At 48.7% G+C, this 25,805-nt stretch overlaps 7 protein-coding genes across 7 annotated transcripts; 6 read left to right on the top strand and 1 right to left on the bottom strand.

The window, feature by feature from the left end:
• Positions 1-1,125: 1,125 nt before the first annotated feature.
• FIESC28_10864 (uncharacterized protein) lies at positions 1,126-1,480 on the top strand (the record flags this gene model as incomplete). Its single annotated transcript, XM_031164994.1, has 2 exons — positions 1,126-1,254; positions 1,307-1,480. 2 exons carry the CDS (start codon positions 1,126-1,128, stop codon positions 1,478-1,480), a joined length of 303 nt encoding a protein of 100 aa, XP_031010953.1.
• Positions 1,481-1,854: 374 nt separating this feature from the next.
• On the bottom strand, positions 1,855-3,624 carry FIESC28_10863 (uncharacterized protein; the record flags this gene model as incomplete). Its single annotated transcript, XM_031164993.1, has 2 exons — positions 1,855-3,542; positions 3,609-3,624. 2 exons carry the CDS (start codon positions 3,622-3,624, stop codon positions 1,855-1,857), a joined length of 1,704 nt encoding a protein of 567 aa, XP_031010952.1.
• A 559-nt stretch (positions 3,625-4,183) lies between these two features.
• FIESC28_10862 (uncharacterized protein) lies at positions 4,184-4,925 on the top strand (the record flags this gene model as incomplete). The annotated part of the gene is made up of 5 exons (XM_031164992.1): positions 4,184-4,186; positions 4,247-4,573; positions 4,634-4,759; positions 4,812-4,856; positions 4,917-4,925. The coding sequence occupies 5 exons, from the start codon at positions 4,184-4,186 to the stop codon at positions 4,923-4,925; spliced, it is 510 nt and encodes a 169-aa protein (XP_031010951.1).
• Positions 4,926-6,602: 1,677 nt separating this feature from the next.
• Positions 6,603-9,135, top strand: FIESC28_10861 (uncharacterized protein; the record flags this gene model as incomplete). The annotated part of the gene is made up of 4 exons (XM_031164991.1): positions 6,603-6,978; positions 7,075-7,268; positions 7,344-8,042; positions 8,092-9,135. The coding sequence occupies 4 exons, from the start codon at positions 6,603-6,605 to the stop codon at positions 9,133-9,135; spliced, it is 2,313 nt and encodes a 770-aa protein (XP_031010950.1).
• A 1,410-nt stretch (positions 9,136-10,545) lies between these two features.
• On the top strand, positions 10,546-11,893 carry FIESC28_10860 (uncharacterized protein; the record flags this gene model as incomplete). The annotated part of the gene is made up of 2 exons (XM_031164990.1): positions 10,546-11,018; positions 11,068-11,893. 2 exons carry the CDS (start codon positions 10,546-10,548, stop codon positions 11,891-11,893), a joined length of 1,299 nt encoding a protein of 432 aa, XP_031010949.1.
• Positions 11,894-14,903: 3,010 nt separating this feature from the next.
• On the top strand, positions 14,904-17,371 carry FIESC28_10859 (uncharacterized protein; the record flags this gene model as incomplete). The annotated part of the gene is made up of 3 exons (XM_031164989.1): positions 14,904-16,056; positions 16,104-16,486; positions 16,544-17,371. 3 exons carry the CDS (start codon positions 14,904-14,906, stop codon positions 17,369-17,371), a joined length of 2,364 nt encoding a protein of 787 aa, XP_031010948.1.
• Positions 17,372-23,755: 6,384 nt separating this feature from the next.
• FIESC28_10858 (uncharacterized protein) lies at positions 23,756-25,375 on the top strand (the record flags this gene model as incomplete). The annotated part of the gene is made up of 3 exons (XM_031164988.1): positions 23,756-24,149; positions 24,209-24,640; positions 24,690-25,375. 3 exons carry the CDS (start codon positions 23,756-23,758, stop codon positions 25,373-25,375), a joined length of 1,512 nt encoding a protein of 503 aa, XP_031010947.1.
• Between the last annotated feature and the right edge of the window lie 430 nt (positions 25,376-25,805).

Raw genomic sequence — 25,805 nt, 5'->3', positions numbered from 1 at the left:
AAAAAAAAAAAAAAAAAAAGAGGAAAAGAGAGCGATGAGGATGAGGATGAGGAAATATGGAGTATCTCCAATCTTGTTTTTGGTGTTGCGATGGATGGATGGATGGGCGGATTACGTTTGAGTGACAAACCCCGCTGTACCATCAGTCAGGTCAAGTCAGGGAAGGTACCCCGGGGGAGGGAGGGGCAGTCATTGTCCGGCGCATCCCGTCCATGTGCCTCTTAATAATTTCCATGTTTACCAAGACTCCATACCTAAATTAGATGGCAGTTGTAATCCAGTGACTGGAGACTGCTTGATGTTTGTAATGGCTGACAGTGGGTAACAACTGAAGGTATGTCCGATAATGCAGCTTCTTGGAGAGTTCATTCAGAGCTCGAACAAGCAAGTTGACCGCTTATAGAATGCTGATGGGGAATATTAGGTATCTAGTAGGTACTAATGTAGATGCTTTGATATCGGATGGGTTGAATATACAGCCATTTGTAGCTTCCATTCTCTTCAATCAGCTCAGGTGCCTGCCTCGACAGACTCGAGCTCCATCTCATCTGTATCAAACTTTCCAATCTTCCTAGAACTCTACCTGTCATACCCAGGTTTATCCCTTAAAGTGCTTACCTATCTAAGTAGACCTCCTGTGGATATTAAAACAATGCCATCAAGGACAAAATCGCTTCTCCTGTGACATCAGCGAAACTTGACTCCCCCGCGATGCCCCTCCCTGCTGTAGCTTCAGCTGCATCTTGCTTAGTCAGAATCGTCACTAATCCTATCCCTATACCATTACTAAAGATCCACCCGGCGGTCGCCCCCATCAATCTCCGCGATGCCGACAATTCTTCCTCCGTAGTCCGGCACCGGTCCGTCGCCGAAGTTCACCAAGATCCGCCGTCGCCAACTCTTCCAATCGAACTCGATATTATCTCTCCCATACTCGAATCACCATCTGTACCTCCGCCGTCACGACGTAGGTCAGGCTCAACAGTGTCCATAACTTCGACAACAAGTTCGGTCTCTTCAAGCTACTCGCCTCGACAGCGTAAAGAGCTTTCAAAGCAGGTCTGGCGGCAGTATTGGTGACATCAGTGTCCGTATCACGCGAGACAGCCTACAATTCAATATACAATGGCTGTTCATCAGTGGACACGGCAGGAAAAGTTCAAACGTGGTGTCTGGGCTGTTGCCTTTGCAGCATGCATTTTTGCCGGAACCATCACCGGCGCACAGCTTAAGACGGATAACGAGAAGAAGGAGGTAGGGAATTACGCATCACCCTCCTATGAATTACTACTAATAATTTATATAGGCCATTCATGAATTTCGCGCGACCTCACCCAACGAGCAAATCGCTGCCTTGCTTTCTCAAAGAAAGTCTTTAGTTTCGCAAAAGGCAGTTTTACAAAGAAAAATCGATGCTTTCGACCTTCGTGTCAAAGAACGCGAAGCTGAAAAAGCAAGAAAAGACAGCGACTCATCATAGCGACAACCTTTGAGTTGATGCTGTTGTACTATCTATCATCTTATAACCCTTACGAATATTGCATTAGAGCCTGGGTACAGGTGTTGGCGTTACTGGGTAGAAACGAGGAGTTGGTATCACTGGAGCAGAGGTTCGTGTGACCAGACATGAAAGATGAGCAAACATGGGCGTGCCAAACATTCTGTCGGTACACGAACAACGTTGGGAGTTATATCTTGTTAATCTGGTGTTCATTTGTTATGCTCTCCCTTACGCCGGGCTGATCATGTCATCTTCCTGTCCTGTTGACTCGACAATTCCCCACCTGCCTGTGCACAGATAACGAGATTCTTCTATGTACATGTACGCCGTGATCGTCTATTCAATTCTCGTGCCTACTCCACAACACCCTCGGCAGAGGGCAAAGGGATGGCGCGGTAAAGGAGAATTAGAGCCGAGTGAGACTCACCGCCGCCGGCAAGAGTGTCAATCTTCTCGGCTTCCACTTCTGTCACCTTGTCATCGTTGAACCACCACCATTTGCCATCCTCCTCACCCTTCTTGCCAGTCTTGGGGTCAACAGGGGCAGACTTCTTGACGTAAGAAGTGTAGTGCCCGCTGTCTGCGCTAGCACCTTGATGTGTTACAACACCTCTGAGTTCGTAAAGACCAGACTGGTTTGCGCCATCGTCGTTGCGTAGGTCGGGGTTGATAAGTGCATTTAGCTCCTTCTTGGCCTCGATAATAGAAGCGTTTCTCTCAGCCTCGATATCGGCATCCGTTTTGTACGTCTCGCCCTCCTCACCCATGACGGTGTCTCCATCCGCTGATTTCTTGGCGTCCTCCTTCTTCTCAGCTTCCTTCTTCTCCTTCTCGGTAGGGAGACCAGCACCGCCGGGAATATCGCCAACGTCTTGGTCGTGCGTCTTCTTACGTCGCTTGCGAGCACGCTCAATATCCTCCTCGTCCTTGCGAATCTCGCGAACCTTGTCGCGCACAGGAATGAGAGCGTTCTTCAGCTCATCAGAACAGAACTCCACAATATCGAGCTCCTTTGGGAAAGTGACCTTTCGCATAATCTTAGCCTTTTTCTGCGTCTCGCGCTTCCAGAAGAAGCGCACAAAGTGCACAGTCAAGTATTTAGGAGCACGGGAAATCTTGGAAGTCTTGGTGTAGATGGCATCGCGGCCTAGAACGTCTGACTTTTTCTCAATCTTTTCCTTCAGTGCGGCAAGAATACCGTCTCGCAGATGGTTCGTAGAGCTGTCGATGTGGCAGTTGAGCTTGGCGAAGCCCTCTTTGTTAATGATGGGCTGTTCGCCCCCGCTACGAGCTTCTTCCTCATCGCACTCCATTACCGAAGAGAATTCACCGGACATGTACTTTTCCACAAAGGATGACTCGGACGTGCTTTCGCCACCCGTGATTCGGAGCTTCTGGTTAAGTTGCTGCACAATCTGTGACCAAGCCTCCTCTGCATCCTGCTGGGCATATCCTTGTCCTGTCTTGGACTTTTCCGCGAATTGAGGGAACACGGCTCGTAGAGCGCCCAGGAAGTTCATGGGAGGAAAAGAATCTTGTGTTTCTCCCATCTTCTTGTAGAGGTTGGAAAGTTGAGACGCAAGGTCCATGTTGGGGCCTGTCATGGCGAAGCTGCTGCTGCTGCCACTACTGGGACTGTACTTGACTAGAGCATCTTGAAGTTCGGGGATCAAGCGAAGAGTCTGAAGGGTTGAATTAAGATAGCATGTGTTTCCGAGGTTGATGAGACCAGCGGGGGTCGCACCAACTTGCTGGGCTTGCTCGGCCTCGGTCATGTCCTCGACAAACTTGATGGCCTCCTTTGGTCGGACAAGGTCGCCACCTCCTGCACTTGGAGTGCCCATCATCATGATGACCTGGCCAGGCTTCAGGCCGAGCTTGCTCATGTCGGCATCATCCTTGAGCTGGCCACCCTTGATCAAGATCTTTTGACGCTCAGGTTCCACATTGGTTAAGCTGAACATCTGGAGCTTGAAGTCCTCGCCTGTGGAGTTGGGGTCGACCTCGACATCGTGTTTTTTGCCCTGGTGTTTTACCACGACTGGCGGAGGTTAGCAGTTGTTTCTGCAACGGAGTTGTCGAGGTGCGGCGCAGAGTAATAACTGACCTGAAATGGTCGACATGGTTCTGGTTGACCGGAGCTTGAGTTCGAGGTGGGGTACAGTGAGATTGTGTCGTCGAGGAAAGATGACGCCGTCTATTCGCCCTGCCTTCACAGATACCAGGGTTAAAAACAGAGATTGAAATGAGAGAAGGAAGACGAAGGATCAAGATGTCATTCCCGTGCTCGAATGTGTCGTTTGTAAGGGACGAGGCGTAGAAGATGCTAGAGGTGCGTCACCGAGTGGTACCTGGAGGAAGGCAAATCGTTAGTGGGGAAAGCGGTGTGCTTCGAGCTGTGGCTAGAGACGAGACAAAGCCACAGAGAGCTCTTGAGGACCAAGCTCTCTCCAAGGTTATCCGTACCTACCCCATCACAGACGGCCCCACCGGAGAGGGAGACGTCAGGCATTAGGTAGGTAGCGACGCCTCATTAACAACTGCGCCTCACGTCGTTGAAGCTCCAACCTCCAACGTCAACATCAACGTCGACCGACCCCGCCGAACTCCGTATTCTCCGTCAACATCTCGATACGTGTTTCTATCGGACAGTTTAGGCCGTCCTAGGACGTGTTTCTCGCCATGGTACAACCTCATCGCCCTCTTACGGACCTGACCGCAAGCTGACAGCTATCCCCCGCTTAGTCTCAATCCCTCCGACCTTACCTGCAATGCGTACGCAGCAGCTTGACCGCCGCGCTCACCCTATCCAACTTTGCTTCTCAAACTGCCGAGAGACACAATGTCCCGGAGATTGAGGCACAGACATCCCCAGAGGTCCTCTTGCAGCCATTGACAATTGCGCGAAACGAGAACGAGCGTGTCTTAATCGAGCCCAGTATCAACTCTGTTCGCATCAGCATCAAGATCAAGCAAGCCGACGAGATTGAGCATATATTGGTACACAAGTTTACAAGGTTCTTGACGCAACGTGCCGAGTCGTTCTTTATCCTGCGGAGGAAACCTATCAAGGTCAGTCATAGGTTCTACCATGTCATGCTATCAACGCACACCTGACTGACGCTTTTATAGGGCTATGACATTTCTTTCCTGATAACAAACTTCCACACCGAGGAAATGCTGAAGCACAAGCTTGTCGACTTCATCATCCAGTTTATGGAGGAGGTTGACAAGGAGATTTCCGAGATGAAGCTATTCGTGAGTATCTCGGACCGTAGTGTAATATCCACTGATACTGACCTAACTCCAGTTGAACGCTCGAGCACGATTCGTAGCCGAGTCTTTCCTTACACCTGTGAGTACCTCGCTAATCAAAGCCGCAGCGGCTTCTTTAGACAATACTGACTATTAACAGTTCGACTAAATCTAAACCCCTCAGCTGGCTTGAGGCTTGGAGTTCGCTCCGGAGTAGCGGCTATCGCAACGCATCTAGGCTGGCAAAAGCTACCGACCATGACGGCATTGAACTGGAGAGATCCTGAAGCGAACTTCATGCTGTGGTGAGCAGGAAGGTTAAAGATAACGATATTACCTAGACATAAACATTACCGCCTGTACCGAATTGAAATGCGAATCTTTCTGGAAGCAACCATTAGTCTCATTGAAAAGAACCCCCCGTATAATTGGACAAGGTGCACAGGCAGTGGAGGTAAGCAATGCCTCTATTGAGGCCGACTGTTAATACAATCCTGTTATTGTGGGTAAAATAAAAGGCTGGATTGTCGGAAGGGGGCCTGCTTCGTTTTGAGCATCAACCCCTCCATTGTAGACCAAGTATCAATCCCTTAGCTATTGCAGTTTATCGACTGCGTCCATTATCATGACCGTAATTTTATCTGCATTTCTACTTTTGCTGCTTTTCCTCATATGTTATTGGTCACTGCTGAACTTATCGGTCCCATCGGCCAACTAATCACTGGCAATAAACTGCTATACCTTATCTTGTTTTCCAACACTGCCGATAACTGTCAATCACTGTTAGGAAATCCCGGGAGAGGAACTGCTTTGTTGCCTCGAGGAAACAATCGTTCGCTTCTTTCGCACTCCTGCTTCTTCTCTTCCCAACTCCCTCACAGCTCTCATCTTCCATCTTTAAACCCTCCGATCCAGAATCCAGTGCAGCTTTTGACTTCTCGAAAGCAGTCACTCGACTGGTTCAACCTTGTTCTTCTCAGTGCTGCTAACCTCTTGGCATCCGCCGCCTCTCTATCCTTCAACATCCCTACCCTTCTTTCAACCGCACAGATCCTCAGAGCTGCAACCTACAACCGTCACTATCTAGAATACCAGACTGTCACCGCAGACGGGCAACGGAGTGACCGTTGCGTGACCTCCACTGTTGACTTTACAGCCGCTTTCATCTGGTTGCCCCAATCATTCCTAGGTATCCCTCCCCATCCTCTCACGCATTTGCTATTTCTTCTTTCGTGTTGCAAATTTGAGATTTTCAGCATTTCAGCCTACCGCACTACAACGCTAACTTCGAGAAGCACTTCAGGTTCCTAAGCCAAGCGCTTCTTCCCGTTCTTCAAGTCTTAAGCTTTCCTTCCCCTTTCTTCTCACTTTTATTGCCCTGGCTCTCTTTCTGATTTTGAGCTTCGAGACGTTGTGATCATCAGAGACACACGTCTTAGACGCAGCCGAGGCACTGCACCAAAAACCCCCTACTCGTCATCTTGTTAGCTCCTTTGAGTTGTCTTCACCCTACGCTGTGATCGCTTTATTGCTGCATTCACCTCTGCGAATGCTCTGATCGTTGAGAAGTTATCAACTGTTTCCCCGATTCTCTCTCTTTTCTCCCTCTACAAATACTTCTAGCCGTTGGGGTTTAAGCACTTGGTTCAGTCTCAACCTCAAACTCGAGGCAAACAGTTTGCCCAAGCACCAAATCAAAACACAGGTCCAGTTTACACACCGTCTTGTGTTTTTAATCATATTAGATATTTGAGGGTAAATTGTGTTCATGGTAAGTTCCTGAACATCCTAGTCAACGTCGACAGTTTGTTGATAACATATCCATTTCTAGCACTGAGACTCGGACATGTCGTATCACTCTGAACAGTTCTTGGGTCAGTCCAACACACACTATCCTCAGATGGTTCAAGGAAGTTTCGTCGCCCAGCATCCGGGCCCCCTTTCTTCCAATCCGCCTTTCGGAACCGCTTCTTTCCACCACAGGCCTGGTCAGCCTCCACACACTTCTGGCTGGAACAATCTCGAGTCTTCTATGCAGGCGAACCTCAACTCGGACTCATGGATGCCCTCGGCTCACCAGTTCCTCAACAATACCCTCCAGGCTAGTGGGTTTGGTGATGTGCAAGCTGGTACGGAAACAATGGGCAAGCTCTCCCATGATGATGGAACTGTATCTAGTATCCTCGAGCCACCCGTTGCACCCCCAAATAGTCCTGCGCAGGGTAATTCCCACCTCGCTATCCCGGTTATGCCGCTCAACTCATGTGCTGTGGTCCCTTAGATGGGAGGCCAAGCTCAAGGTGCCGGTAACCATACAGCCAATGGCAATGGAGTTGTCAACGGACCTGCCCCGGCTCCCATCAGCAACACTCAGTATTTTGTTGCCAATGGCTCTTCACAGGCAGTGCCAAGCGGATTCCCTCAAGGAATCGCTATCGTTTCGAACGGTAATTCTCAAGGCCTTGGGAGCTCGGGCATTGCTAACCGACTCCCCCACGGAGCTCAGCTTTATGTAAGTTTACAGTCGTCCTCAGAGTCTTATGAGAGATGCTTTAATGTACTTGTCGCTAACTTTGGGAAACTCTAGCCCAGTCGACCCGTCCAGAACACTAGTTCTCAATGTGTTGAACCGACTGGCCTAATGTCGCCTCCCCACGGTCACAGTTCGACACTCCAGCCCGGAAGCCAACATTCTGCTCGTCCCCAGGCTGCCACTGGCGCTCAGCAGTTCTACACTCCTGTTCCGCCCTCCCAAAACCCAAATGTTTCTGGCCTGCCTCAGAGTGTCTCTTTTCACTCTGGCCTCTCCCTGATGAGTCCCATTAACACTCCTCACCATCTAAGCGGCGAACGCATGAATGGTTCGATCTCTACCCCCACTTCGGGTCCCAATCACCATCTCACTGAACCGCGTAACTACGCGCCTCGAACATCTGGACAACCAGTTGATAGTCTGCCTCCTCCGCGATTCAACTTGGATTTGCAGACCATCCCCGGCGCTCACCATGTCTCACCTCGAGACCCGTTTGGAAGCCCTGAGCGTGTTGAGCCGAGTGCCTTGATTCCATTCCCAAACCTGCCTCCCCCTGCTGTCCAGCAAGCCATGCTCACCGGTGCGATCTCAGCGCCATTGACCGGCAACAAATCTCACACGCTATGTGAGCTGACAGGCACCTATTCAGGTCTACCCACTCTGGAAACTGCTATGAGCCCTGACTTTTTCCCATTCATGAGCGGCCCAGGATCTACCAAGCCATCTACTGCTGGCGTTGTTCGCCTCAAGAATGTAAGTTCTCTTTACCATCCTGGTGTTAAGTCTGTTTTAATCTTTCTAGATACCGTTTTCTACCAAACGTTCCGAAGTTGTTGCCTTCATTGGCCGCAATAGCCGCATGCTGAACGATGGTGACGAGCCCATCCACATCATCATGGACCGGGCCACGTCCAAGACCATGGATGCCTTTGTGGAATTTGTGACAATGGAGGATGCTATGCGTTGTGCCGAGAAGCACCACCAGTATACTCAGGTTGGCCGTATCAGCCGTTTGGGTGAACGACCTGTCGAGGTTGAGTTGTCGAGCCAAGCTGCTCTTATGCAGGAGCTCTTCCCTCTTGCTCGTGGCGTTTTCTGGGATGGCGCCAACCCTCAGGTCCTCCCCACCAACAACAACGAGCCTTGGGTTAACTTCAAGGGCTTCATCTCTCCTGAGGAGATGGTGATGCTTGTCAAACATGTAGAAGTTCCCCATCGATCGCCTTTCTCCAAGGAGTGTCCCCAACGCCCCTATGAGTGCCTCATCAGCACGCTGCGCAAGTTTCCTTGGTATTCTTCGGACCACGTCACGATTGCTCAGCGTGGTGCTATGTATAAGGCTACTACCAAGCTTATTCGATTGCTCAGCCGATCCGTTTCACAGCAGGATGACCCCGTCAACCTTAATACTCAGCTGTTTCAGCGTGTAGTGCGAACTGCAATGGATTGCAAGGGTTTTACGATCCTTCAGAAAGACAACATTGCATTCATGGTCCAGATGGACCCTACGGAGCAGCAGCGTCGTCACGGTCAGCCTGCAAATGCCAACTCCTGGGTTCACCAGTATGCCATCGCAAGCAAACCAGATACACCTCTCGATCTTGTTGACTGGTACATTCGCCTGATTCGTGAGCAGACTACTCGTGACATCCTTGTCCGTCCCATCCACGAACGTACCTCGATCCAAGAGACGCTTAAGGATACCGATGACTATTGGGGCTACTTCTACTATGAGATTAGCTATGTCCAGGGGCCTCAGTTCGACGAAATGTCTTTGGGCCACTGCGCCTACCTCGAGCTTTCTGCCATCGAGCGAATTCTGGGCCGTGCTCTCGGTTACAACTAAGTGATGAGCATCTGGTAGCGCAGTTCTTCTAGCCGACTTCATCTCGCTTTTTCTTGTCTCCATTTCGGGGTTTCTTTTTGTATCTCAGCATTTCGCTGCATCTGTCAAGCAGGTGACAGAAAACGCTGGCTCTTTTCCATACCCAAGACCTCACAGATAAAGGCGTTGAGGTGTCTCGGATCATTACCTCGTCCGCTATTGCTTGGGACTCACTCGGGATTTTGTTCACTCACTTTTCGGGGCCAAGGCTAGTGACCCGAGGAAGACAGGAGGAAGAAGAGCTTGCGCACTAAACACGATTGATTGACTTGATTTCAGGCGAGGGTGGATGGCTGCCAGGTCTAATAAAAAGGAGCACTGGCATAATTTGGAAGGTTAGGTAGTTTGGGCTTGTTGCTTGTATTTTCTGGTAATTCTGCGTGCTACAGGAAAGAATAAAGAGAAAATAGAAAAGCTCGGGCTCCTAGAAGAAATTGAGTGATGTGTGCTCTTGCCGTGGATATCACCGTTCAATGCCTGTAGCTACTACCTATCTGAGACACCTACCAACTGTCGTCTTATCAGATAGGTAATAAGGTACAGTAGTCTAACTAACTGTGGGTGTGTGCATAAAGATTGATTGATTGAGATCCATGGATGGATGCTAGGGTCTAGGACTCTCGCTCCCTACTGGCAGATGCGGCCTTAGTGCTGGAAGCGACCCCTGACTTAGAGCTCATCATGCTCCATGTGGGCGAGTTTAATTATCATCCAATCAGAGGGTGCATCAAATGCTGTAACGGCAGTCATCTCCACTTGCCGAAACGACACACTGACGCGGGTCCCACCTACCCTTGGCTTCAGGTTCCATAAGGCAAGTAGGCAAGCATGGAATGGGCTGGACCCGACTGATTGCGCTGTGCTGTGCTGGTAATAAAAAGCTGTACTGTACTGTACAAAAGTGAGGCTGGAATCCATAGTATCTACGAATTTACCTACGCATTAGACAGGACTTGCTTCTCCAACGGTCTTGTCTCCCTTAATAATACGCCACATTCTTACCTACCTCAGTATTGTACCTGCCCATTTACTCTCATCTTGGTCCATTGTGTGTGTACCTTGCTAGAGCTCGGTTCCTTTCTGAACAAACCAGTCCATCGAAAGGAGTTTCATTTTCCCGTGTTTGTTCCCCCCTTGTTTATTGTACCTACGCGACAACTCTTCCCGTTGCCGGCTCGCTCGCTTGACTTCTCATTCTCTGCCAAAACAAATCTTTTTCAGGACCCGCGTCAGACAGGACTCGTCAAGTCAGGTTCATAAACAAACACCCGGCAATTCCTCGCACTTTACAGACCTCGATACTCACTGAAACTAGTCGGACTGGTCATATCATCGTAACCTACTTAACTCATCACCGCATCGCACACAATCATGGTTGCTGAGCAGGATAAGAAGGGTGCCGTTGCCGTTCCTGCAGAAACCCCTGCAGCTCCCGCTGTGACCCAGCCCACCACTGAGGCCACTGCAAAAGCTGCTCCTGAGACGCCTCTGACCAAGCTTAATGGTCGCCTCGACGACATCTGCGGCAAGGCGCAACACGGGGAGATGTGGGGAGTTCAACTGTCCAACATCGACCATGTCCCTACCATGGTTGTCCTCCAGAAATTCCTGAGGGCCAACAACGATGATCCTGTCGCCGCTGAGAAGCAGCTTACTCAGGCTCTCGAGTGGCGCAAGAAGATGAACCCTACTGCATTGGTCACTCAGACCTTTGATAAGGACAAGTTCAACGATCTAGGCTTTGTCACAGTGCACAATGGCGAGAACGACAAGGAGACCGTCATTACGTGGAACATTTACGGTGCTGTCAAAAACAACAAGGTTACTTTTGGAAACGTCGAGGAGTAAGTGTCTATCCAACTCTACGTGAGAGTTTGGCTAACCATGCGTCAGATTTATCAAGTGGCGCGCTGCCATCATGGAGCTCAGTGTCCAGAAGCTTAAACTGGACGAGGTCACGGAGCCCATCCCTGAGGGAGGCGAGGATCCTTATCGAATGATTCAAGTTCATGACTACCTTAATGTCAGCTTTTTCCGCATGGATCCCGCCGTGAAGGCTGCTAGCAAGGAGACAATCTCCGTCTTCTCCATGGCGTACCCAGAGCTGCTCGCCCATAAGTACTTTGTCAACGTTCCTGCCATTATGGGATGGATGTTCGGCGCCATGAAGCTCTTCCTTGCCCCTGCCACCCTTCGGAAATTCCACCCAATGACCTCTGGCACCACTCTAGCTACAGAACTGAAGACAATTGTTCCTTCTTTGCCTAAAGAGTACGGCGGCCTTGGGCCCAGTGTCAAGGAGGGCCAAACCGTTTTGCTAGCTGATACCCATGAGGCTAGCGAGACCTCCACCAAATCTGCTGCGGCCGAGCCTGCTCCCATTGCCACTCACTCCACCAGTGCCGCCGGTGAGGCTCCCATCATCACTGAAACTACTCCCGCTACAGAAAACATCATAGTTGCCGAGCCAGTGGTACCTTGTGAGCCGACTGCCTCTTCATCAGCTCCTACTACTGTGGAGGCCATTCCTGCACCAGTTCCCGCCCCTGTTGAGGCTGCCAAGGAAGAGACTGCAGGAAAGGCTGTTGAGCAAGCTGGTGAGAAGCCTATTGAGGAAGCTCTCGAGAAGCTTGCAGTCAACCCAAATGAAGAGGCTGGGGAAAAGGGGGCTCATACCGCTGCCACCCAGGTCGAGGACAAGAAGGAGAGCAGTGCTTGAGTGACTGCACACGAGAAGAAGAACGAGAGGATGGAGTGGAATACAACAAGCAGCTATGAGATCCTATACCATTAATAATACCCCTCAGCTGCTGGGCGCTACCCTAATGTGCGAAGTGTTGTCTCGGAGATGTTCTATTCTAGATTAGATTGGGAGTCGAGACATAGATTCTATTCACGACAAGAAATGATACCTTATTCCTATGGCACTCGACGAGGTTATATCATGCAGTGAATTCATGAGTTCTGAAGGAACTTTGGTCTCACAGTAGTCTTGTCGACGCCGTGGCGGCAGGTGGGTAACAGATGAATTGTCCCCTAAGGCTTCAGGTACTCAAATAAGGTAGCCTAAATGCTCTTCTAAGCTCGCATAAGGTAAACAAATCATTTCGTCTCTTATGCTCTCGGTGGCCAATTCTTCTGGCATCCTGATGGGCGGCCCTCGGGATACGGTGAGCTTTGCCCTCGGAGACATACCTGGTCGGTGAATGCCGTGCTTGATATCGTGAGCATTGCAAATCAAAAAGTAACATATACACTGCATAGAGGCTCTGGCAAGTCCTGAGTGGGAAGTGGACGGAGGAAATGTTTGAGTGGGTTTCAGCGTGGAGGTTGCGCAGGTGAAGGCTAGTCTTGGTTCAGTGATGATATATTTGACTTTATCGTCATTTAGGAAGCGTCGCAATCAGTTGAATATGGAACAAGTCTCACAGTGGAAAATGTAGGCAGGTTATAATTGGCTCAGGCGATATGTAGTATGGTTACAACACATACGCACGATTGTCTTGGCTGGACCTGAAGTTTCGAGGGACTGAGACCTAGATATAGAGCTCATAACAGAGGGAACCTTGGGTTACTAATATCCCAGATCCGGATATACCTCTATTAGATAAACCTAGATGGTTAGAAAGGAGCGAGAGTTGCAAGAGAATAGAAAGAATTCTAGACATTCGTTAGCAGTACTGTTTGTGTTGCTGCAAGGGAGTGTGAGTGTCATCTGGCGGATGAGAGGACCATTGGTGCAACACAAGACAAGATGCCAAGCCATAAAGGTGTTGGCATTGACGCGGTTCTAATCTCCATGTGATTTTCGAGGACTCAACTATCAAGAAGTTCATGTAAATGCACCGCGAGCTTGCAAACTCTTCCCTGTGGCGGCTAGTGCTGGTGCTTGAGAGTCCGTGAGAACCTCAGTACCCGCCCTTTTTGGAGGTAACTCGCGCTCTGGCCCCTGAGCAATGCAACATCACTCGCAGGAAACTTGCCCAACAATAATTATTTTATTCTAGAAATGAATACTATAATCTGGATAGGCTATGAATAATGCTTCTTTGTTCGACAATCACGTCTGTGCTGGCATGTGCCACTTATAACCTGTTGGTAGCCGAGCCGTTGGGTCAACGAGGTTATATCATGAGAGTGGAGGCGGACAAAGGAAACTATGAACTGATACATTGGGGCCTCGGATTGCCATTGTTCCTCTAGTTGTAGTAATTAAACCTTTCTGCATTGGTTTCTGGGAAATGCAGTGATATCTGAGTCAGATATCGTCAAGGCGTAAAGTGGCAAAGCAGCACAAGGCCAAAGGATATTCGAGACAGCATCTGTAACTCGAACAATGTCGAATTTGGATGAGTGCAATGGCTTTTTGGATACGGTCATGAGACTCGTTGCAATATTATCCGTACCATCGGCAGTTTTGCAAACGGATTGCATCTACAGTGGCCAAAGTAGTGTTGTGCATCTCGTCTCAGTCGGTCCATCTTTGGTTTCGGTCTAGGAAACTCGCGTTTACCTTGCCTCACCTTGAAAATCAGCCAGCCAGCCATGGCTGCCATGCTCATTCTCGCATCCAATTGTTGATTTTTTTTTTAACCCTCCTTGCCTCAACTCAACTCAACCCAGCCTAGCCTACCTTACCTACTCACCATAGTAAGAGGCGCGAACTCCCTTGTCCCCCCCAACCTCCAAATTCTCTCTCTTCCTCCTAACAACTTCACCTCAATACATTACCTTGCCTTACCTAGAGGTAGAGGGCATCTTCCGTGTATTGCACTCACGCACGAGGCTTTGTTCTCCACTGATAAACTCTTTATATCACCTTCAACTCTTTTTTTAACCCTCCTACCTTGCAACGCCCCTCATTCTATCGTGCTCTCTTGCTACCTACCTTACCTATTGTCTTACGCCCTGACCTGACCTGGTCTGGCCTGGCCTGGCCACTTATCCCACTTTTCCCCTACCTACCTACATCAACCAGACGACGCGACCTGGTCAACAACGGCGTCCGTTCAACTTATCTCCAACTTCCCATCAACTCAACTCTCGTCTATCCTAAGTTCTATCTCTGAAACACGTCTCCCTACCTCAATCTCAATAGTGATTCACTCTTGGTCACGTCTGTTGGAAAAGGTACAGTATAAATCTCTTCTTCTCTTCCGCTTCGTCTCTCCCTATTATATACCAGTGCCTTCCTTATACCAGCCCGAGTCCTCCTTCCTACACATCCATTATACTTGACACTCCTCATTTTCCCGTTTCGGTCGCCGAACTTGATTCTTCCTTCCTGCCTTCCTGCCTTCCTGCCTTCCTCACTATTGGAGTACGTACCAAGCCTCCTAGTCCTCGACCTTTGACCTGGTTCTTGCCTGCCCTGGACCAGTCTGGGTTGGACCGGCGCGCGCGGGGGGAAAGCACCATCCACTCGCACTCAACTTAGTCGCCCACTCTCTCCTTCCCAATCCCACTCTCATCTCTGAGCGCGCCGCGTTTACTTCTCACTTCATTTACCTCTCTACACACTCCATCCTTTACTTTTCTTACTTTTCTTCCAACAAAACCACCGATTACTTTTTCTCTCTTCTCTCTGTTTTACGTTTTTAATAATCCAGGATCTCCGTTTCTTACACTTTTATTTATTTATTTAGTTGACCCCGGATGATATTTTGTTGCTGAATATTTCGCGTCAAAGCCAGTCTATTACACTTGAGACGACCTCTCGTTCCGCCACTATGGCATTCGTCTTGACCTCTGACGGCGCCTTTGAGGTCAGCGTCACAGACGATTCTTCCTCCAATGTCGCGTCAACCACCTCTACGCCACCCACTACCATTGCCGATGAAGCCAGCCTGCACTCCGAATCACCTAAGCGCGATGTCGTTCACGTTGCACTCGAGCCCGAGTCTCCTGAAGTCGCGACCACCCCATCCGACCCGATCGAACCTACGCAGTCCGCCAGCCTTGTTGATCTGCCGCCACCAGCCTCCGTGCGCTCTCGCCGCAGCCGCGTGAGCGCTCCTGTGTATAATTTGGTTCAATTGAGTGGTACAGCTGGCCACGGAAAGCGACGCGCCAAAGGCGACATTGTAGCGGACCGACGACGACGACGACGAACTGTTTCTGGCCCAGTTTTCCCCAATGATACTTCAGCAACTTCCAGCTCTGCTCAGGGTGCTACGCCCGAAACCATCCGAAGTGGTATTGACGCGCTCGGAGTTACACAGTCGGCCAGTAAACTCGATTCTCCGCGCACTCGTCGTCAAAGAATCTTGGAGGATGATTTGCCAAGTAGGCGTCCTTCAACGCGTCGCTCTAGTGCCATTGTTCCTGCTGTAGTTACGCCCGTCAACAAAAAGTCCAAAGTCACTAAGCGCAGCCGCAAGTCTGTGGACAAGGCTGAGACGCCAATGTCACGCGAGCTCAGACGCTTGCAGGATACGAAAGAGTTTTCCCATATTGATGAGAGACCCGTGATTCAGAGTGTTTGGTCTAATGGAAAGTTTGTTGACCCCAAAGCCCCTGCACTACAATCGAAAAAGAAGCCAGAGCCAGAGCCAGCCACCGAGGAGCCCAAGGAAGCCGAGCCCGAACTTATTAGCAGGCCGAGGAAGCGAAGAGTGAAGAAGTTTCTCGACAAAGGTCTTTACGCAGGCCAGGATGCCCCCATTGACATATCTAAGGGATTGACTGTGACGGAGAAGAAAAGTCTTGCTCAGCTGCCCGGGCTGATCCCCAGCGGCCGTGTCAACAAGACGATGCCCATGCCGATGTTCAATGGTCTGCGCCTGCTTATTGAAGGTCGCGACTTCAAACTTCCTTACCAAGTCTGCAACCCTCTTCCCCCGGGTCAACCCAAACCCGACGAATGGAAAAAGATGACAAAGAGTAAGTTTAATAATAAGACCACGAAAGTCGATGCTAATATACTCCAGATCGGTTCATTGGTGAATCTAAGGACTACTGGAGAAAGTCGCCCCACTTCCACGATTACTCTTCCAAGTGTGTCTGTAAGCCAGAAGATGGCTGCGGCGAGAGCTGCCAAAACAGAATTATGCTGTATGAATGTGATGAGCAGAACTGCAACGCTGGCAAGCAGTATTGCACCAATCGTGCATTTGCCACTTTGACGGCACGTCGCAACCGTGGTGGGAAGTATCGAGTCGGTGTTGAGGTAATCAAGACCTCTGACCGCGGATATGGTGTACGAAGCAACCGATGCTTCAGACCAAACCAGATCATCATGGAGTACGCTGGAGAAATCATCACTGAAGAGGAGTGTGAGCGTCGTATGACGGAGGTCTACAAAGACAACGAGGTGAGTTTCTCGATTGTTCCTCAATTATGATTGGACCGTTATACTGACTACGCAAAGTGCTACTATCTCATGAGCTTCGATCAAAACATGATCATAGATGCCACCACAGGAAGCATCGCGCGTTTCGTGAATCACAGTTGCAACCCAAATTGCAGAATGATTAAATGGATCGTTTCCGGACAGCCGCGAATGGCCCTGTTTGCTGGCGACAAACCCATCATGACAGGCGATGAGCTGACATACGATTACAACTTCGATCCTTTTTCGGCGAAGAATGTTCAGAAATGTCTTTGCGGCGAACCTAACTGCCGCGGTGTCCTTGGCCCAAAGCCTCGAGAGGTCAAGCAGCCTAAGACGGACCTCAAGAACGCGGTCAAGGGTGCTGTGAAAGCAGGCAAACGCAAGCTCAAGGAGTTGATTGGGGACGAGGGCGATAGCAGCAACAATGCTAAAAAGCGCAAGGTTCAGCCTGCAAAGGGGGTGAAGCGAGCCATATCGGATGCTGGCTCCAAGGTTGCCAAGGGTGCAGCGACTGCTATCAAGAAAGGTGTTTCTACGGTTACATCCACCGCGAAGAAGGCAGCCCTGGGCTCCAAATCGCCCGCAAAGCGACGTGTCTCAACCGGAGCGATTCTTAAGAAGACGACGACGAAGCGTGTTATCCAGACCTACTCGCGCACACCTCAGAAGCGAGTATCAGGGCGAGCATCGGGTGTTGGTCTTGTCGCAGCAAGCAGAGCAAAGGGTGCTTCAGTGACAAAGGTGACCAAGTCTTCTACTAAGACATCTGCCAGTATCAGAAAGGCCTCTTCTCGAAACACGGCGCCTCGAAAGGCGTTGGATATCTCCCGGGAAGCTGAGATTTTGGTGGCAGCTGATGATTAAAGGATTGATAAGAGATGACGACGACGGAGATTTACGTTTGCAAATAAACGAGGCATTCTGACGGACCTGGATTGCTGTTTTGGGCCAGGCCACGAACCAGGAATAGGGAGTGTCAGAGGAGAATATGGATTTCGGATTTGCTGCGCTTTTTCCGCGCAGTTGGCATTAGTACTACTTTTTATATCTGCGGGCGCCAAGGCGTACAAAGGAGGTCTGGCATTGTACAGTATAAGGAATTGGTTGGTTGGTTGGCTGGCTGTTTTGAACATGTGCAACCTTGCTTATTTAGTTTTATGCCTTCTTGTCAATCAAGTACTGTAATGATGGTTACGTGTATTATTCACTGTGGCCATGGTGTTGTGGGAGAAATGATCTATGAATGGCCGAGGCGCCGTTTGCATATGACCTCGCCATGAATTTTCATGTTTTCGTACGGCCACTCCCTCGTATCTTTTGACAGGGGGAGCAGGGCGGAAATCAGGTAGAAGAAGTAACTAAATTCTCGCTGTTCTTACTCAACATTGATCAAAACTGTAATGAAATGAGACATGGTTGGACTCGAATGTGCAATGCCTACCTAGGTATGTACATACATAATAGGAAGGATGTCAAGATTTGATGATATCAAGACTCGCTGATACTGCATTTGCCTTATTGTGGCTACGGGTTTGATTATGGGTATACTTTGTTATATCTGGGAGAAAACAAGTGGACATACTATTTGGAATAGATAAAAGATTGACTGCCTAGGACAAATTTCCGGCTTATGTCGTGTTGTGTCATACTGTGTGTTCCCCCCTAGCTGGGTACAGACCGGCATGCGCCTGGGAACTGAGCAGCAGTCAACAGCAGTGATTGGAAACTTCGGTGACAGGACTGAGAATATTATGCCCAGAAACGGCAGGAGAAACGCGAGAAGAGAGGAAGAGGCCGGGAAGAGAAACTCCCTAGCTGCCCATATAGGAAGGCGGCTGTCTCAGGACGTGATGAGGTGAGATAGCACAACCACCATCTGCCTTCCATTTTACCCACGATAGCCACCAGAATTCTGTGCTTACGTTCTAGAAGACAAATTCGCTCTGAAGATATGTCGCGTACAATGCAAGGCTCTGCTCGATTGAAAGTAAACTTGAAAGTAACGATGACTGTGTGAGGACGTCCAGTTCAGCTTAGCCAATGACGGGCACACAGAAACTTTTTTCTTATCCCCATGTAAGGCTCCCGTCTTGTCTGAAGACATATCTCCTTATACCATTTCTCCGTTCTAGGACTGCCGCCTTGTGTACGTCTGTCCCTCCGGCTACTAACTATCCCATACTTGCACAAAGTCGGGCCCTGTAAATCACACGCTCTTCTCATCAATTGCTATTTCCTCTCTCTCCATTTCCAGGGCTACCATGTAATTGAATTGGCAAGGTAGTAGAAGAAGGCGTCGATTCCTAAGAACAGCGAAACTTTAGGAGCCTTGAACATGATTCATAGTACTAGTGATAGTATTGTAAGTCTATATGTAAGTGGGAATAGGAAACAAGAGCCAGGCGAGAGCCAAACGATCTGGATCAAAAGACGAAACAAGAAGAAATCTAAGAACAAGAAAGAGGGTAACATATGGTGGTAAAACACAAAAAGAAGGTAAAGCAGATAACACAATATGAAGCAATACATAAGACAAGCATGTGTGGAGCAAAGAAAAGACATATCCAGCAACATCAGGGCCAAAACCCGAAGACAATTTTGCCAAGGCAAAGAAGGATTGGGGGACGAAAAGAAGACCAAGTACAACATGTACAATCGTGGCGATCCAGCGTATTGCCTTTGAGATGCAGGCATGTATCCCAGATCGATGAGCCGTTATTCATCGTTTTCTCTAAATGCCATGATACCCAGTCGTGCTGTATGTTGCGAATCGACAGACATTGAACTTGTCTCGTGAGAGAGAAAATCGCTGTGCTGGTTCTCTCCACATAAGGACAATATGAGGTCTCCGTAAGACTTGCTTCCATCAGGTGGTTCTCACCGCTTCCATGTTTCTTAATAGCCTTGACGTCGGTGTGGTATGCGCATCAGCAGGATGGTTATCCCTTGACAGAGACAGCATAGACATGGCATGTCTGGGTATAGCGGGCCTGGCATGGGAAGTTTTGGCAAACTTTCCCGCAGACAAATGTGTTTTCGCCGTAGCAGTTGTCACATCTCCAAAATACGGCAGACATGATGAATGATGATTGATGAAAAGTGAAGAGTGGTTGTATTTTTTAAGGATGCAATCGCAGTCGATACTGTAGTGAAGATGTTGGTTGAACTCCAGAATCATGATTCCGAAGAACGATGACTTCTTATAGCCAGGTTTCTCATCTGGAGGATAGATGAGGCCTCATAAAGCAAATCGTGATTCACATACACGGCAGGTTGCACCAAGGGCAACCAAGCCTTACTTTTGGAAACCCCATAACCACATGGTGCACAATCTTCAACCCAAACTTTTGCGCAGAAGAACAATCTCAAGGCGCCAGGCATGTTGAAACGATTGTGATTGTGTGTAGACTGTGTCCATATGCCACGGCGAAGCCGATCAGTTCGAAGCTCCGAAAGGCAGGTCGATGATTGATTGATAGGGTGAGAATAGCCATTTCAAGGTGGAAGCTCTGCCTCAAATCAGCATGCTGAATCAAGGGATGGACCAGCAGCACTGAGTGCCCGGGTGTCGTCAGAAAGGTACACGAGTAGCGATAGGAGGAAGCTCTATCCAGTCGGAATGGCTCGAGGGATGAAAGATGGTCGTTACTAGAAGTGGGACTCTTTCGGTCCAAAGTTAATAATGATCCATGTTAACATGTCCAGTCTAATCACATAGTGAGATTGGGTTATGCTTAGAAGTTGTCTGGCTCTACAGCCATTGCTTGTCCAGATGTTGGGGATGATAACACAAAGTTAAACATCTATTACCTACTTTCAACCCATATGACCCTGGAATCGCCGGCTCGTGTTTCTGTGAATACCGTCAATGTACAATACCTACACTGAAGAGGTACGGAAAAGGCGTTGGTCTTTTCAACCCTGTGTTGCTAAGCCTCGGGTCTGTGATAATGTTGCATAGGTAGGTATTTGTTGTTCTCTTGAGTCGTTCGTTTGGTTGTAAGTGTACTTTTGGGTGTGCGTGCTTCAACAGAGCGGGGCATTCCTAAGAGCTAGTCATGGCTGAGCAGTCACTAACTCAACTCAGTCGCCCAGGACTAGGTTATCAGTGATGGATGGATGTGTATGTATCGTTTACCAAGATAGGTAGGTACATTCCACGCTTTGACAAAGACAAAGTAGCAGGGCGAAAGACGAAAGATGAAAGACCTTGGATGGAAAGAGTGCAGCAAAGAAATAAATGCTGAGCCATGAGATGAGGCTCTGCTCTGCCGTCATGGCCCGATATCGGCAGAAGTGCAACGCTGTGCCACTGCCACTACATGTCAGCATAAGGATTATGCATCTCATGTAAAAGGATATCACTCAACTGAAGATCATAATGCGATAAACCCATGGGGCTTCAGTAGGTATTGTCGGCATACCGGTACTTGGTAGGACTGATGCATGGGTCGCCAAAACAAGGCAGAATCCGCACATGTACTCGACGATGGTAAGGTCCCTAGGGAATGTCAAAGATTTCATCAAGGTAAAGATATTGTTACTCTTCTTAGTCCATATTATATAACCGTGGAGCTGTTGAAGCGGGGGGGAAATATCGTTGCTCTGGCGTCACGGTATTAGAACTTGACAATCGAGACCAGACGTAAAGACCAAAATAAATTGGCCGCTTTAGGCCAGTTCAAACCAGCATTTGGGCCGTTGGTTTCCGTCGCCCTGTAGAATATGGAAACCTGTTTCTGCTACCCAGTAGTCTGATTAGAAAGTGTTTGTAAGACCGAAGAGCTCATACAGTGTTTTGAAGAGCCAGTGCCCCCTAATGAGGAAGCGCTCGAATACAAAGCCATGGTGGTTTCTTCTTGCTCTCTACGGCTCAACTGGAACCGGAGAGTACCTTTGAGAGTCATGAGACACTTTTCGAGAAAGAGTATGGCGCTGTAAGGTAACGAAATGATCGAAACAGATGTCTCTGTCCAGGCCACCCAGAACTTGAAGACAAAAAACGGAAGAAAGCAAAGAGAACAACCGCAGTATTATCCAGAGGACATTCGGCAGGATTGATAAAGAGAGTAGAAGGTCGGCTGAACTTATATATCTATTCCAAGATTGCCTTGCTACACCCATCAGGCCATTCAGCCGCAATGTGACAGCCAGGAAGCCTGGTCGATATGCATAAGAGCGTAGAATTTGATAAAGGTGCAGCAAGTTGTGCAAGTATTGATAAGAAGCACATGATGGCCTCGAAGAACAACGATACTGTTTCTCCAGGCTGTGGGTTCTGATGCAGGTATCTGTGGTTGCATGTTTCGTTCAGCAAGATACCTCGGGGATGAAACCAGTTTATATTAAACATCGCACATACAATAGAGACAACTAATCTTTCCGCACAGGTATACTGTACGGTAGGTCTATCGTAGACGCATGCATAGGTCAGTAGGCAGGTTTCGAAGATAGTATGTCAAGAGAAGGTTCGGGAAGGAAAGATGACTGCGTTTAGCCATTGGTTATTTGGGTACTACCTACCCAGATACCAAGGAAAGATTGTCTGAAGATGCAAATACTTACCTAGTCTATAGTACATCGCATGAGGGAGGCGTGAATCGAGGTTGATACATAGAGCCTGAGGAAAGATGGGGTGTGGCTCGAGCTGTTCCAGAGGCTGGTTATGGATCATGATGCGCGGTTCAAGAACGACCTACCTACTGCCGCTTTTGCAATTCAGACTCGAACTAGCGCCTACTTGGGCAGTTTTCTCAGTACCTTAGCCTCCTTCTGTATCTCGGTAGGTACCTGCCTTACCTTGTTGGGACCTAAGTAGGCAGGCGGTACCCGAACATTAGGTAGGCTGTAAGCTCCCCTAGGTAGGATGGATATGCATAGATGTGGCCTTCTCCTATCAGTTACAATGCCACAATTGGATATCGCGGGCTCATATAGCTCAAGTACAATGTATTGATGTTGAAGGTCCAATCCCTGCTGCATTAGTACCTTAGTAGTTACTAATTGGCGAGGCCCCTGGTGCCCAGCACAATGGTTTGAGGTCCCTGCCTCACCCTTGCGAAACCTTAGTGGGAATAGAGGCATTGAGAATCAAGCTCATGTCATCAGTAAAACAGCCGCGAGTCAACGAAGTACTTATTGCAGCATTTCCTGTCTTTGGCAACGTCAGAGCATCACTAAAATAAGGTAGTGCCGAATATATAAGAGGTTAAGCACTTCTTTTGAAACTGAGGAGATGAGATTAGGGGTAGAGACTCGACCAATCTAGAAAAAGTGTTCTGAGAGGGTTTCATGTTACGAAAGACGACATATTATATAATAAAACATATGAACAACTTGGAGACCCCAAAACCACTGACTGAGTTGGTCTTACATGGAAGCGAGGCAGATTGGCAGTGAGCCCTAGCCAATTGTTTGAATTGAGGCGATGGCGAAGGCCTCAAACTCATACACAAATATCATAACAATAAAGAGCAATACTCAAAGCAAGGAATGGCATCGACGAGCTTCCGTTACTAAGCTTTGATGCTTAGAAAAAAGTCAAGTAAAAAGTTTTTCCATCTACTTGGCTGCGCTGTTGGTCGAGCAGTTCGGCTCAGTAGAGAGAGAGACATCAAGCCATATCAGAATTGAGAAGTGTGGCACAGCTATTGGGGCTGACATCTATCAAGACTTGTAGTTTTTGGCCTCGTTACACGAAAGATTACTTTGTAAAGAGCACTCGTACGGCGAAAGTTTATATAGCATGAATGGTACGGATAGATAGCACTGATATATGTCATTTTGTTCAAGTGGATGTAATACATGCTTTTCCAACTATGAACCTTCTGCTTGTCTTTGATGAGGTGACTGGTGCATGAATTACTGATAGTAGAAACGATGTTGATTATATTCGGACTCGTAAATAAGTTTGTATTTAACTATATGTTCCTTGCATCTAAGTTAAAGTTATGTCCAACCCGTGGAACGACTTTCAGATATGCGCTCAGTCAACGGAACTGTAGACGAGACGAGACTTCAAATCACTCAGCCTTGGTATATATACATATATATATTTATATGTCTTGGTCCTCTTCAATTGATTCTTCTTTCTTCATAAATAAACCCGCCTCTCTTCACCATCCTATCTTCCTCAGACTAGGTATCTAATATTCATCCATCCATTCATCCATCCCGTCGATACCAACTTCCATTCTTGGACATACCGTACCGTGCGAATTACGTACTGTACAACACTCTGATACCTAAATGAGCGCCGACACATTAGTGGCCCACTCGGGCTTGGCGTGTAATGCTATCATCAATGCGACGACGACAGCAAAAGATGAGAGCATTACTCGTCCACCACCAGTACTGACGCGCCCCCAGTCTTTACCTGCTACTTCTACAGAGGCGATAGATACCCACGCTCACGCGCTACCTGAACTAGCACACTCCTCGTCCCTGCCTGCTTCTATTGAACGGTCCGACACTCCCATCGACTCTGACAGCGCATCTGTCTGGACCATCGCCTGGAGCAATGAGATGCCAGGTCCGGCCACCAGCAAGCGCTGTGGTACGCGATGGATTGCGCGTCTGCTCCCTCCTATAATGCTGGCACTCGCAGGCTATGCAACATATGATGTTGTCGTCTATTGCTGTGGTATGTACTGTTCTTTCCCACAATCCCTTGCCAAAGCGTACTAATTAAACAACCAATAGTTCAGTACTTTCTTCAGCAGAAGGGCATGACAGCAACCGCGGTTGTTCTTATTGTTCTCTACATCGTCTTCCTCATACTCATGGTTGCGGCCTATATACGATGTTACGTAACCATTCAATTCAACACTGGCTTCGTGCCATGGACTGCCGAGAGGGAAGCGGCCGAGGAGGACCGAAACGGGCGATTGAGCAACGGCGGCGATGTCGAATCACTACAGTGGGCCCCTCCCGATACGAATCCCGACAGCCCTGGACTCGAGTCCTTCTACAGCAAAGATATATTCATATGCGAGAGTGACGGGATGCCCAAGTGGTGTTCCGAGTGTAGGAGCTGGAAGCCTGACCGAGCTCATCATTCGAGCGAGTACGGCCGTTGTGTCTACAAAATGGACCACGTATGCCCTTGGATGGGTGGTATCATCTCGGAAACTTGTGGGTTTCACCCACATAACGCAGTATGACATGGCTAACGCGTAAATAGCATTCAACTTCTTTATCCAATTCACATTCTACTGCGCATGCTTATGCATTATCATTGTGGCTTCCAACGCTTACGCCGTAAGTCTTCGCTTACAAGCCGCCTCGAGGGTGGATGCTCGAATTATCGTTGGGTTGGTTCTCAGTTCTTTGTTTGGCTTCTTTTCTGTCACTATGACTATCACGGCCTTGAGGTTCGCTTTCCAGAATATCACAAATGTCGACCTTTTCAGGAAGAACCAGACCTTCCGGTTAGCAGTGCGAGTCCCCACTGGCACACGATCAACAGACAAATTCACCACGATTACCTATCCCCTTTCTTTTCCTGGAGAGGATTCCAGAGCCCCAGGAACAGCCCATTCTAATGGCATCGACCAGTCCGATGGCGCTGGCTCTATCGCAACAAATCGAATAGCACCTAGAGACCAGCGAGCTAAACGCACATTCGCTATTCTACAGACGCAGTCTGGCGAGAACCCTTGGCACATTGGATACCTAGAGAACTTCAAGAGTGTCATGGGGGACTCCGTTCTTGAGTGGCTACTGCCTTTACGACATTCTCCATGCACTCGCCATGATAGCATGGTGAGTGATTACCAATTTGGCCCTCTTGTGGAGCAATTGAAGAAACGTTACGGATTGGTTGAGGGGGATCCTGAGAAGGTTGCAAACGAGACGACATCAAGTTAGATACCCGAAAGATTACAACGCTTGAAATGTAGAATACAAGTAAGAGACGGAAAGAGGCCAGGCAGTATACGTAATGTTTAAAAGGGGTGGATTTGGCTGACATGCCCAAGGTATTCAACTTATTATACTCTAAGCGCATAATTATTTTTCTTTTTCCACTGGTTCTATCGAAGGCCGATTTTGTGATATATAGACATAGGGCCAATCATCTCTTTCCTTTAAGTGACTCGGCAATGACCAAGTGTATGCTATGTCCGGCGCCTTCGAGACCACGCCCCCTAAACAAGCCGCCGTCAATTGACTTCTTCGAAGGAGCCCGAGCATCATATTGGCTACCTACCGAGGGTAGAACAGCAACAAGATAAGGCAGAAACAAAGACAAAAAGACTGAACATACAACACCGGGGGTTCGCTGGTCGTCACCGACCCA

Source organism: Fusarium coffeatum (genome assembly GCF_003316985.1).
Source record: "Fusarium coffeatum strain FIESC_28 chromosome Unknown BRIP53273_contig_339, whole genome shotgun sequence".
Lineage (NCBI taxonomy): Eukaryota > Fungi > Ascomycota > Sordariomycetes > Hypocreales > Nectriaceae > Fusarium > Fusarium coffeatum.
The sequence above is the reverse complement of the archived record's forward strand: the minus strand, read 5'-3'. Positions and strand labels throughout refer to the sequence as shown.